Source organism: Canis aureus, chromosome 29 (assembly GCF_053574225.1).
Source record: "Canis aureus isolate CA01 chromosome 29, VMU_Caureus_v.1.0, whole genome shotgun sequence".
Classification (NCBI taxonomy): Eukaryota; Metazoa; Chordata; class Mammalia; order Carnivora; family Canidae; genus Canis; species Canis aureus.
The window spans coordinates 31426377-31440454 of NC_135639.1; the positions used below are offsets into that span (position 1 = coordinate 31426377).

Genomic DNA, 14078 nt, shown 5'->3' on the forward strand with positions numbered 1-14078 from the left:
CCACATGTATGTTCTGTACCTTGATCCAGTTTTCCAAGCTCTCCAAACTGTGTAAAATGAGGAAAAGTACAAAAAAAAAATGAGGATAATGCTACCACTGTGTTTTGGGTCTATCACAATCTTCCATTAAATAGAAGAAGTAATAGTTACCATACGATAGAGTCTCTGGCATGTGTAAAATACCTAGAAAATAAAGAACTTTTGGAAATAAGCCTGATAAAGGGAAAGGGCATGGACTTGAGAGCCTAAGAGACCCAGGTTAAATCTCTATGCTGCTTTTTTGTGGCTCTGGGAAGTCATATTGAAGTCTCTAAATCTTGTTTTTTTCATCTGTAAAATGAGAATATCTTTCAGAGTAGTTATTTGTCATTGTATCGTATGTATAGCACAAGTATAATGAAGATGTGTTATCAAGTGTTAAGAGAGACCCAGTTTTGTGGGAGACATGGTGGGGAATGGGAAGAGCTGAGGCTTTTGGGGTCAGTCAGTCCTATGTGCAAATTCTGATGCTTCTACTTAATAGCCATGTTACTCTGGCCAAATTATTTAACCTTTCTTCCTCAACATTCACATTTGCCAAACAGAAGTAACACCCACCTCACAGGGTTGTGTTGTGGATTCAGTGATTGGATGTGGGTAAACAGGTAGATGTGGATGCTCAATGAGATGGCTGTTACTGTTTCTGTACTGGTGAGGGCTAACAGTCCTGGTGCTTCCTTCTGTTCTGGGATTGTGTGTCTGTGTCTGTAATTTGTTTAGGTTTCTATACCTGTGTTTTCACTTCAGAACAACCTCATGACACTGAGTTTAAGCAGAGGTACCTTAAAGGAAATGCATACCAGTAACTAACTTTTCTTCAGGTTCAGAATGGTTTTCACTTGATAAATGAGGCTAATTTTAGTTACCCTATAAGAATGATGCAAGGCTTAAGGACTAATACTATGGAAACATTTCCAGATACTTTATAATTCAGCCCCTTCTCCTGTTATTTGCTATTGACTTTTTGTTTTTTTTTTTTTGGTAATTCTATCTTTAGCTATAGGGTAGGCAATAGAATAAGGAAGATATGATAATCTTGTTAAAATTTAGCTAGCTTCTGGTATGGCACTTGTGGACCTCTGAGGTACCACAATTGCTTTTTCCCTCCATCAGAAGAGCATATCCATTCCATAGATTAATGGTTACCAGAGGAGGGGAGATTAGGAGTGTGGACAAAATGAGTGAAGGTGGTCAAAAGTTACAAACTTCCAATTATCAGATGATTTAAGTTCTAGGCATGCTCGGTAACTATAGTTAACAATATTGTATATTTGAAAGTTGCTAAGAGATTAGATCTGAAAAGTTCTCATCACAAGAAAAGAAAACCATAACTGTATGAAAGTGATGGATGTTAATGAAATTTATTATGGTGGTCATTTCACAATATGTACCCATATCAAATCATTATGTTGTACACCTTAAACTAAAGTAAGTGCTTTATGTCAGTTCAAATCTGTTCCATTTATATATACCATGTACATGATCATGTGTGCACATACACAGATGACATTGACTGTAAAGTAATAAAACTAATTCCACAAGCTATAAGGAGAGACAGTTCTCTGTATTATGACTGCATATTTTATTTATAGCTACTGTGATAGCCTTTCCCTGCAATACTTAATTTGTTAACGAACTTTGAGGAAAAGAGGACTAGGATCTGCAGGTTAAAACTAGATTTGTATTACACAGGAACATCCTTGTGTATCCCTAGGCAATCAGAAGTTTCCTTTAGTATTATTATTAGCCTGCCTTCCTTCAGAATGTTGCTCCTTGAACTCCTCTTTATTTAATCTGAGGTCTTTCTTGATTATCACCAGCATTCAGCGATGTGTAGAATCATGGGATTATGCAGAGGGTTAAATTTTTTTTTCTTGATTCAATATGTGATCTTAGGAAGACCTAGAGACATAATATCTTGACATTTACAAAGAAAATGGAATGAATTTAGCTAGTTTTTTTAGTGCTTTTCCTGTTGAAATTTCATCTTGCTGCCTGAAAATCTTGGCACATCTACAGTTCCCTGCTGTTCTGGCAGTGTCCCAACATTTATTCTTTAATGGGTGTATGTGCCTTTGGAGCTAATCTATTTTGGCGGGGCTGAGGGAGAGGAAACAGTTCAGATGAACTGATTAAAATGTCATCATAATACAAAAATTGTACATGCTAATCAGGTTATATTGCTAAAATGCTTTTTTAAAGTCCACAATTGAAAGAAAAAAATTATTGTTTTTTTAATGTAGGAAAAAGAAGTGTGTTAAGGTGGAAATAATTAGATTGTTATAGCTTTCGCATTCTGATCATAGCATTTTAGTAGTAAGGAAATTAAGTTTGAAAGTGTATTTGTATTATTCTCAAGACATTTACATTTCTAGAGAGCGTATTTAGTATCTTCCTTTTTATAAAGTCATATTTTTATATGCTTATTCTTGAGATACTCATAAGATTAGGAAAAATGATTCTCTAGGTCGACACTGTTTTGCTTTTAAGCATGTCTCTGCTCAGAGGGGAACAACGGTTTATAAGTCTAGAATATTAGATATTAGATTTGGTTATTAGACTGGTGTGATATTAGGCCAGTTAAATTTTTGATTCTAGTTAAAATTTCATAGATTTTTTTTTTTTATGTTTTAAGAATTCAGGTTTATATTTACAAATTGAGTGGTTTTTTTCCTTACTTTGTAAGGACTTCTTTTATAACTATTTCAGAATGAGAAAGAATTATCACTATTTCCAAGTATACTTGTAATATAATACCTCATATTATAATAAATATCTATTAATTGGAAAAATAATTGGAAATAGGTTTGCTTTGTTGCTTGGTGGGTTTTAAGAATACTTTCAGTATTTATGGGAAATTTTCAAATATATATGAAAAGAATTTTTATTATTTTTGTGTGTGTGTATGTATAATGAAAAATATGTGTGTATATTGAGTCTCTGAGTCAGAAATTATCAACTCTTGGCCAATCTTGTCTTACTCATAATGCCACCTTATCCCCCTTTTTATTCTGATCTGAATCTCGGACTTCATGTCATTTTTAACTGTAAATATTTTCGTACATACATATGTGTGTGTACATATAATAACTATAAGTATATACTTAGTTATATAATATGTAGTTTTATAATATATAATTTTAGTATATACACATATATAATTCCTTCATATGCTCAAATATTTTGTTAGTATTCACATTTATCCCACCCATCTCCATGCCTTTTTTTAAATACAGTTTGTTTGCATCAGGATCTAGCTAAGGTCCATGCATTGCTTGGTTAAAATGTTTGTTTTAAGTAGGCTCCATACCCACTGTGGAGTCCATCATGGGGCTTGAACTCAGAATCCTGAGATCAAGACCTGAGTTGAGATTAAGAGCCAGATGCTTAACCCACTGAGCCACCCAGCCCTCTGGTTAAAATGTTTCTTAGGGTTTTTTTAATCTACTGATGTTCTCTCTTTTCCCTTGCAATGTATTTAAGAAACTTGAGTTTTTGTTTAATTTCTATAGAGTTCTCCACGCTCTGAATTTTGCTGAGGTATCATTTAGTGTTTCTCCATGTATTTCTCCCCGTAGTTCCTGTAAAGGGGTAGTTAGAGCTATAGACCTGATCATATTCAGGAATACTTGTTCAACAGTACTTAAATAAGGGTTTGTAAACTTATCGGGAGGCACTGGTTCTAACTGTGAAGTTAGCAGCCATTGATAATTACTGCCTAGATCATATAACACATTGTTGGTTATTCTAATTTTGTTGTTCCTTTTATATTTATTAGCTGGGGCTCTTCTATAAGAAGAAAATTCTTTTCATCGTCTATGTAGTTACCTTGAGGTACAGTTTATATATAGGAAACGCAAAATAGACTTCTTTCTTTCCATATAGTCACCAGTGGGTGAAAAGAAGTTAGTTCAGAGGTAACTAATTAGGGGTCTATGTGTATGTATGTGTTTGTGTGTGTATCATTATTAACTTAAGGAAGGCTTGGATGGTAAATTTCTAATTGCAGTGGAGAATCTTCTCTCTGATTTGATTGACTAGCTCTCTTGTTCTGAGGATACCTAAGTATAATTTGCAGTAAAGAGCTATCCCATTGATTCATTCAATAAATATTTATTGAGTACCTTATCATGTGCCATGTACTCTTTTAAGGTATAGGAGGTAGATAACTAACAAAACAGACAAATCTTTTGCTTTCTGGTGTTTTGAGCCTCACTTGAAGCTAATATTAAAAAACATTTCACTACTTACCTGTCTCTCTCATCTACTTCTTCAAATATATCTTTCTTTTTACCAACCACAGAGCTTCTATAATTTAAAGATAAAAACACCATCAGAAAATACCTCTTTAGAGCTTCAAATGCTATTGGGCCATGGTTCTCAGTCTTTTTCTGAGAGAATCCCATCACTTCTTACTTCCATTAGGTATCAGATGATTTGGGGAACATGTTAAAATGGTTTAAATGACCTAGAAAAATTTATATTTAAGTTTTAAAAAGACATGTTTTTTTCATTTAACACATTTTTGTCATTATCAAATTATTCTTGCTTTGTAAGTGATGTATTTTAATTCATATAGTTATTAATTATACATGTAATAACTGATATTTAATTCTAAAAATATCACATCAGGTCTAACCTGATATATGATAATAATAGGTGATTTGCGTAACAAATGATACGGTTCTAATAAGTTCAGAACAAATACTAACAAAAAAGATGTTATCTTGAAAAAAAGAATTGAAAAAAAGAATAGCTTTCCAGAGCAGAGAGCATTTAGTGTTTGTAAATGGGATACTACCCTGTATGTATTTGTTTCACAACATCTTATTTTATCTTTGCAGGAGCAATTGGTTACATGGGAACAAGTGCCTTTGTCCGAAAAATCTATACTAATGTGAAAATTGACTAGAGACCCAAGAAAACCTGGAACTTCGGATCAGTTTCTCTTTCATAGGGGTGGAACTTGCACAGCAAAGAAAAAAAAAGCGCAAGAAGAGATTTGGGCTTTCACACGGGTACTCTGTGGGTCTCTCTTTCCTGGATGGCTTAAAGTAACATCTATTTCCACTGATCCTAGGTTCTTACTGACTGCTTTCTCCAACTGTTCACAGCAAATGCTTGGATTTTATGCAGTAGGCATTACTACAGTACATGGCTAATCTTCCCCAAAACTAGCTTATTAAAGATGAAATAGACCAGCTCTCTTCAGTGAAGAGGACAAATAGTTTATTTAAAGCATTTGTTCCAATAAAATAAATAGAGGGAAACTTGGATGCTAAAATTACATGAATAGAATCTTCCTGGCACTTAGTGTTTCTACGTTATTGAAAAATGATGTTCCAGAAAGATTACTCTTTTCTCTTATTTTTACTGCCATCGTCAACCTATTATGGGACATTTTTATATATTGAATCTGGGTTCTTTTTGACTCCCCCTCCCCCCAATCGAACTGCATCCTTTTTTTTTTTTTTTTTTGAAGAGAGAATTAAAAAATATTAAATCCTGCATGTAATATATCTGCTGTCATCTTAGTTGGACCAACTTCCCATTTATTTATCTTAAAGCTATTCAGTTCTATCTTAATTCCATCCAAAGAAGATACAGTCTGAAGATAGAGGTGTACTCTCTACAATGCAATTTACTGTACAGTTAGAAAGCAAAGTGTTAAATGGAGAAGATATTTGTTTTTATTAAACATTTTGAGATTTAGATAAACTACATTTTAACTGAATGTCTAAAGTGATTATCTTTTTCCTTCCCCCAAGTTAGTCTTACATCTTTTTTGGGTTTGAATGAAGGTTTTACATAAGAAATTATTAAAAACAAGGGGGGTGGGTAATAAATGTATATAACATTAAATAATGTAACGTAGGTGTAGATTCTCAAATGCATTTGGATGTACAGATTGACTACGGAGGACTTTTTTCTGATGATGATTGGTGTAGAAATGTGTGAATTTGGGTGGCTTTTTACATCTTGCCTACCACTGCATGAAACATTGGGATTTCTTCAAAATGTGTGTGTCATACTTCCTTTGGGAGGGGGGATTGTTTTCTTCTGTTTAATTTCTGAGGCTCCTACAGGAGCTAAATTTGTAATTTAGAAACATTTAATTTTGTTAATCCTGTCTGGGGCACTTAAGTAACATCTAAAGCATTACTGCTTTAGAATGTTAAAATAAACTTTCCTGACCAAATTGTTTTGTGAAAATAGATGTGTTTGCAATTTGAAGATAATCTTTTCAAAAGGCAATTATTACTGAATGCAGTTTTTAAAATATACTGTAAACTATGCTTTTCTAATACAGGAGACCCACACTTTAAAATCCCCAAACTTCCTTACATGTAGATTATCCAGTATAGTCACAAAGTAAATGGTAAGCCCTTCGAATTAGATTGTGGCACAAAATCTCTTCAGTTTGGTGTACCATGTAAAGGGGGGATGGGGTAAAAGCGGCTAGCTTATTTACTAATGGATGAGCAAATAAAGGTTACAGTTTTCTAAGAGAAGTGATTTAATTTTGAATACATCTTTCTGGAACTATCCATAATGTGAAGTTTTCCTAGAACCATTGAGTTTCTAGTTTAATAGTTTGCTATGCAAATGACCACCTAAAACAATACTGTATATTGGTATTTTTAGAAAGACTCAAAACCGCTGTATTTAAACTTCAATGTGAAACTCATGCCATTTATAGTTCATAACATGTTTTCATTACAAAATGTTTCTATAAATTGACTCTGCATCCTATAATGTGATATGTAAGGACTATAAAGAGTGAAAAGTTTGGTTTCTTACCACTTAAATATGGCTGACATAAACAAACAGGAGTTTGATCAGAAGCTGTAGTAAATCCTTTCTCAAGCCAAAATGTTATATTAAATGCAGTCTACTGGCTCTTCCATTTTCTCTTCTCACCTGGCTTTAAGATCTTACAAGAAAGGAAACTGAATGCCAATATTTAATGGTTTATGTAATATAACTCTTTAACCACATGTAAAGTACTTACAACACCATATCGTCTGATGGAGTATAAATTGAACAGCAAACTTTTATCTTAGTAAAATGACATCTATTTCTCATGAATCTTGCAGGTAAGATGTAGGGTTTTAAAAAATGACTGCTTTAGCTACTTTCAGGTCAACCAGTTCTTTTTACTAAATAGATTTCAAGTCCTTGGGAATCTTCAGGTAAAAAAAAAAAAAAAAAAAAGCGTTCTAATTTCCAGATATATTAAGTATCATTAAAATGAATATAAATTGCCTTGAAAGTCCTTTGGAAAATACGTATTAGTTTCTACCTTTATGTAGGTGCTGGCTATGTCTGTGTCTTTGAAGAAGATGTAATCCATAAACAGTTTAGCTCCCTAGCTCTGGGTTATAGAGTAATAAAATAAAATATGACTTAAGTTAACCAAAGGGTGAGGTTCTTCCACTCCATTAATGCTGTTTATCTGTCTTTTCATATGTTAACATTATTTGCTCAACTTATCAACTGATGCTTTGAACACTATCTAAAACTAAAGATAAACTTTCTCCTTGCATCTATAAGCATGCTTCTCCTGAAATTTTTACTACTAATTGACATAATTATTCATGTGTCCTAGTACAAGGGTAGGATAAATTGGAAATGGAACGGCTGGAAGTATGGTAAAGCATTCTTTGGTATATCATGTTGGGCTCCTGATTTGTGCTGAGTTTGACCACAAATCAAGCCCCATCCTCTTAGAATTCATTGTACTGTGGTGATATCTGAACCTGGTGAATGATATGATTGGGTGTTTTCCATTGACAGTGGACGGATCTCTTTATAAAGGTGGTTGCTGCAAATTCCAGTTCTTCCAAAATCCACTTATTTAGGGTTTATCCACAGATTGTATTCCGTTTGTTAAAGCTTTTGTTTCCGAAATGTTTACAGACCACCTTATGCCCTATGTCTTGCAAATAATCTTCCTTTAAGATTTCCTTGAATTTTTACAAATGTAAAAAAGAAAATAAATGTATTAATGTAATTTGTTCAGGAAAAGCTATATACTGAAGGGCTTCTGTATATAAATTCTGAGAAAGAAAAGCCTATTTGTAACCTATACACTGCAGTTCCATCTGGGTTTTAAGTTTAGATTTCAGTGTGTCTTAGGGCTTCAGTCTATTGATTTACTGGAACATGTAATAGGAGCAGTGATGTATGAAAATGCAAGTATTCATTAATGTTTTATACCTTCATAAAAATTCGATGGTTATGAAGCTATATTTTAGCAATCAAGATGTTAAAGAGATCAGAGCAGTGAAAATTTATAAAGATTGTTTGGAAGTGTGTACAGAAAGAGACTAGATTTAGAGGTAGGGTAGATCAAAAAGTGAACATAAAACTGCAGAAGTCTTCTAAGACTTAAATTCAGTATGAGGAATAACTATTTCTCTCTTATGAGCCTTTTCTGAAAGCCGTCTGAGTTGACATTCTTTTTGGAGCTGTAGGTGGAATTGTGCAGAGAAAAAAGCAAAAATTAAGTTATTTTGCTGTATCAGGAAATGGAAACAAACTGGTGTGAAAGCTGCTCACGTGTGAGTATTAGTGAACTAGGTGTGCAGATGATTGATGGACAAGGCAGAACTTTGTGTGTTTACCCCAGTTCCTCACTTTAGGTAATTTGAACATTAGAAATGTTACAAGTAAGATCTGAAGGCAAGGAACAAATAACATGGAATTGTGTTTGGAAGGACAAGAGAGTATACACGGAAAAGCAGTCCCAGTCGGGCTTTTTCATCAGTGTCAAATTTGAACCTTTAAGTCCCCACAGAGCCCGGGCAATCGGTATCAGTTGGAAGAAAACAGTTACTGCTTGATAATTACTTCCATTTTGTACACACCTTTGGTTTGTGTAGGTCATGTTCCAACTGGCTTTTTAGTAATAGATATCCAGTGTATACTGTATCAAATACATTTGAGGTTCTAATCTAGTCTGTTAATCTAACCGAAATTGGATTTTTAAAATAATAAAAAGTTAAATGTACTTTCCTTGGATGCTTTATTTCTTTCCTTTTTGTAACAAGTGAACCAGGCATAAGGGATAACCCATTATTATTGGTATGCATATGAAGAGATTACCAATAGCCTTCCACAGTAAAACAGGAATCAGCAAACTTGCTGTAAAGGGTAGATAGGAAATATTTGAGGCTTTGAGAGCCAGATACAATTACTCTACCGCTGTAGCACAACAGCCATAGTAGATAGTACATAAACCAGTGAGCATGGCTACTTTCCAATATGACAACAAAAACAGCCAATGGGCTACAGTTTGCCGACCCCTGAAATGAAGGCTTTAAAATCTAAGATTTTACTTTTTCCCCCCTATTTCTTATTTTGAAAATATATATATATATATATATATACACACACACACAGGTGCAAGAATGGTATAATAAGGTTTGTCTTTACAAAATTATTTTTCTCTTTTATTATGATTCTTTTGACTTCTATTGACTTATCACTTCTTTTGACTTCTATGCTCAAATCCCACTACCTCCCATGCCTGTCATTCTGATTGACAATACGTTGTCTAGTCAAAGCAGTATTATATAAGCAGTATTCACAACCATTCTGTGAAGCTGATAACGTAGATCAGTAGGTATTAGAGAAAAGAAGCTACAGCAGCCAAAGAGTACTATGTTAGGCCAGAAGTATTGAGTAGATTAGAGTCCTCTTGACCACTGTCACTGTGAAATGGGGATATCACCTCTCCAGCCTGGGGAGCAGATAATACAGGTAAAGATCACATTGAAAATGAGTGTTCTATACCAATGAAAGGGTTATTTTTATTGTACATCAAAATCAGTAGTTCATTGCTTCAGGTCTAATGGTACTTCTGTTTTTCATTTCCAGTTTTAACTAGTTATTTAAATCCTTGTCAACCTTTTTTAGTTCTTTTCTTCCCCTGATTTTATTAGCTGCCTCCATACCTATACTTGACAATTCCTGTTGGCCAAGTAGTTTTAAGTTAGTAGAAATTTGGATTACTTTTGATCTCTAATGAACATTTTTTGTGTGGTTGGAAAAGACTCTTATACAGCCAGTTTCTGGATTTCAAAAAGAGAACTATTTTATTAAACTGTTCATCTACAGTTTAACATTAGTAAAAGGGGGAATGTGCCCCCAGTGGGACATGTGGAGTCGTTGGTAATATACTCTACAAATAAATTATTTTCAAAGCTTTGCATGTTTAAATAAAACATGCAAAAAACTTTTATCAAAGTTTCAAATTTACAAAGTGGAAGGAGATGGTTATAGGGAGAAGTTGATGGAAGTTATTTTAACTAGCCAATGTCATGGTTATTCTTAGTGGCTCAGTCTAAGCCGCTAAGATTATGGGACTTGATCTTGAAGGTCTTTAATGGGAAGGGAGGGTCTAGAATGAAATATGGAAGGTGGTTCTAAGTTGGAGTTGATTATAGACCAGTAGGGTAGGACAGACATATATATAGGTAAGTGTCCAAAATGTGGTAAACTATTATAATAGGTGTTGGCATGAGGATGCAGGCTGTGTGGTTATCAAGTTGTCCCCAGCAGACACCCGCAGGTTTGAAGCAGCAAGGCTCTATTAGGGCAATTGCAAGTCTTTAATGCAACAAGAGTAGAGCACAGACAGAGGTGGAAGGAACTGGGGCTGGAAGTATGAAAGGTGGATGGTAAGGTCTGGTGTGTCTGAGGAGCTTGGATAAAGGTTTTGGAGAAGAGCTACAAGGAGTTTTAAATAGCTGCTAAAAATTGTAATTTAAATTATTTTTAAGAACTTCCAAAGAACTCAAAGTGCCTTCTCAGTGGTCAATATTGTAAACAAAGGAATAAACCAGCAGATGAGAGTTCCTGCTCTATTCCAGAGGTTCTGCTCCCTACCTCAGAGGAGAGGGTGATGATGTGTAGTGCCCTGGAATGGCAGAATGAGAAAGTGCCATGTGTGGAGTAGTTGAGAAAACTAGGGGTAGTGGAGGGGTTCGAAAGCTGCTGCAAGAGAACCGGGCTGCTCTGGGTATATGGAAAGTGATGGAATGAGTTAGGTGGATGATAGATATCTGACTACACAGGGCGCAAAGGTTGTATCCACTTGCAGGTTTTCCACAGGACCATGAGCTATGGGGGAGGAAACCTACAAAAATTATGAATAATTACGAATGCAATGGAACTAAGCTGAGCAGCTTGCAAGCATAAAGACTGTGATTCTAAATCTACCTCTAGTTTTCCCATGGGACTTAAATTTAAAATACATGTATTTTAAAAATTATGTGAACGCAGATTAGAGTTTAATATATAAAAGTGTGAAATCAGGAACTGTGGAACTATAGAACTGATAAAAGTGATGGGACACATGGGTGGCTCAGTGGTTGAGCATCTGCCTTCAGCTCAGGATGTGATCCCGGGATCCTGGGATCAAGTCCCGTATCAGGCTCCCCCACAGGGTCCTGCTTCTCTCTCTGTCTATGCCTCTGCCTCTCTCTGTGCGTCTCTCATGAATAAATAAAATCTTTAAAAAATCTGATAAAAATGATTAACCATCCCTTTTCAGTTCCTATCTAACCTCTCAATACTGTGATCCAAATGTTTTGTTGGTATTTGTTGGTTGATAGCCCAAGTAGCATCAAAACAATACTTCTGACATAAAACTGTGCAGCTTGCTCACTCAGGAGCACCACACTGTCTTCAAAATACTTGGACAAAGAGTGTTGGTGAGAAGACCTGGCAGCTACTCACCAGGTGGGGATTAGAGGCAATAAAAGCTCACAACCTCAAGGCTTGTATAAGAAGTCTCCTGTAATAATTGTCCTACTTTCCAGAGGAATTCCCTGCTAATGAGGAAGCCAGTTGGCTGTTTGCCTAGTGCCATCTGGAGACCTGGAAGTGTCACAGAAGTTTGTTAGGCTTTTTAGATGTTGACTTTGTGGACTTGTCTACTGACAGGTGGTGACCTTCACTGGATTGAATGCAGGGAACTCTGGCGTTGGGTTTGACTCCTTCCAGCATTCAGGCAGAAATGGCGTTCAACCCCTTCCCACACCTCATGCCTGTTTAACAGCCACTTGGCCTCTTCCCTGCCATTTGGTGGTATCTATCCCGCCCAAATTTCTTCCTCTCACGAGTTCCAAATCAGATCTTCTTTTCCAACCTGTCTCCATTCTGTATGTGCCCATTTGATGATGAAACAGGGTCAACTTGGATTTCTTAAGATAAAGACAAAATACCCAATAGTCACCTTCAGTGGTTAAGTTGTAAGTCTTTACTGGTTTGAAGGACTCGTTACCTAGTTAATAGGTAAGACAGATTATCATAATAAGATGGACTATCCTAATGCAAGAAATTTGACTCCTGCATAAAAAGCCCAGCTCTGGGCTCTCTGTCAGCTATTTTGTCATTAGTGGCTGTGAAATCATGTGGAAACCCAAAAGGAAGTTTAGTTCATTTTTTCCTTGCAGTTTAAATGAAAAAGAGATTCTACTGGGTGTGATGCTGAAAAATCTCTACACATTGGTATGGTTTACTTCTTGATTAGGGCAATTTTGCTTGCATAAAAAGGTCTTTGAAATGCCTCATGGTAATAGTACTTTTTATGTCTCTAAGTCAAAATGGCTCAGTTCTGACAATTTTTACATTTAAGGTACAACGTGGGAGTGGGTTTCAAATATCTCTTGATTATTCTAAATTATTTGGGCATATGTTTTTAATTGGCAAAAAAAAAAATAACCAGGCTTCAGAAATTGGTCATTTTTATTCCATCAAGTTAATGGTAAGTGGCTTATTTAATAAAAACATGCCTGTAGTTTAACACAAATAGCACGTACAGCTGTTCATTTGTCAATCTTTTTTGCCTGTACGAAGCATCTTAAACAGTTTTGCTAAAGGGTTGGGTCACCGAGAGGGGAAATCGGTCGTTTTAAATAATTCTTCCCCTAAGGCACCCATATCAGCAGCCACTACGTTTGGTGAGGTGGGTGCTGCAGCCAGCGTCCTTCATGGCTGGACGAGGGATGTTGAGAAAGCTGGGAGAATCGTCATCTTTGGTTTTTACGAGTTGAAAGCTACCAGCGAGATTAACTGTCCGAAAGCAGAGCCAGTGGATGACGACGCCGACCGCTCACGGGGGGCTCCTGGCCCTGAGCTCGCAGCCGCCACGTGTGCGTCCGGGAGTTGTAAAGTGACTGAGGCGAGTGAAACTAGGCGGGAAGTCCAGCCTTGATCTTCAGGAGCAGCGCTCTCGGGGGCCGGGGGGGGGGCCGGGGGGGGCCGGGGGGGTCCGGGGGCCCCGGGTCCTTGCCTACAGCATCTTCACCTCGCTCCGCTTCCTCCGAAGTTGCGGAGGTGCCGGGAAGAGGAGGGGCCTCGCCTCGGGCGCCCGAGTGATTGGCTGCCCCGGGCCCCTGGCGAGGCCTGTGTGGTCCAGCCCGGGCGGAGGGGCGGGGCGGCCACTGCTCCCACCACCGCCACCACCGCCACAGTCGCAGCCGCCGCAGCCTCGGCCGCCGGGCAAGGAGCTCCGAGCGGCGGCTCCCCGGGCGCCCCGACGCGGCCCCGGCCGCCGGCCCTGCTCGCTCCGCGCCCGAGCCATGCCGGGCAGCCGTGTCTGATCGTGCGCCCGGCCGCCGCCGACCTCCCGGGCGCACGGTCCCTGGCCCGAGCCGAGCTTTCCGCGCACGCGACTCCCGCGGTCTCCGTCGGCGCCTCGCAACCATGCCCGGGGCAGCTGCTCTCGGGGCCCCGGGGCCTCTGCTGCTGTCTCTGCTGCTGCTGCTGCCGCCGCCGCTGCCCCGCGGCGCGGGGGGGCTCGCGGAGCGCTCGGAGGCCGCCCGGGACTCCTCGGCGCTGGAAGGCGAGGACGGCGCGGAGCCGCCGCTGGAGCACTACCACGACCCGTGCAAAGCCGGTAGGTCCGCCGCCGCGGCGGCCGGGGAAGTCCGGCAGAAGTTTGCCTTTGAAATGCAAATGAGTAGTGGGCTAGCCCGCGCGGCCGGCCCCTCCCCGCCCCTCCCCCGAGGTTCCCCCGCTCCCCGGGA

At 38.1% G+C, this 14078-nt stretch overlaps 2 protein-coding genes across 4 annotated transcripts in view; both read left to right on the forward strand.

Annotated features, from left to right (window-relative positions):
• Positions 1-9052, forward strand: part of TM9SF3 (transmembrane 9 superfamily member 3) — a 68317-nt gene extending 59265 nt beyond the window's left edge. For both annotated transcript variants that reach the window (XM_077878167.1, XM_077878168.1), the window contains exon 15: positions 4884-9052. In XM_077878167.1, the coding sequence (XP_077734293.1) occupies positions 4884-4951 (68 nt within the window). In that variant the 3' untranslated portion in view covers positions 4952-9052. The remainder of the gene's footprint in view (positions 1-4883) is intronic.
• A 4688-nt stretch (positions 9053-13740) lies between these two features.
• The window catches only part of TLL2 (tolloid like 2), a 121709-nt gene continuing 121371 nt past the window's right edge, over positions 13741-14078 (forward strand). For both annotated transcript variants that reach the window (XM_077878169.1, XM_077878170.1), the window contains exon 1: positions 13741-13948. In XM_077878169.1, coding sequence (XP_077734295.1) covers positions 13756-13948 — 193 coding nt within the window. In that variant the 5' untranslated portion in view covers positions 13741-13755. The remainder of the gene's footprint in view (positions 13949-14078) is intronic.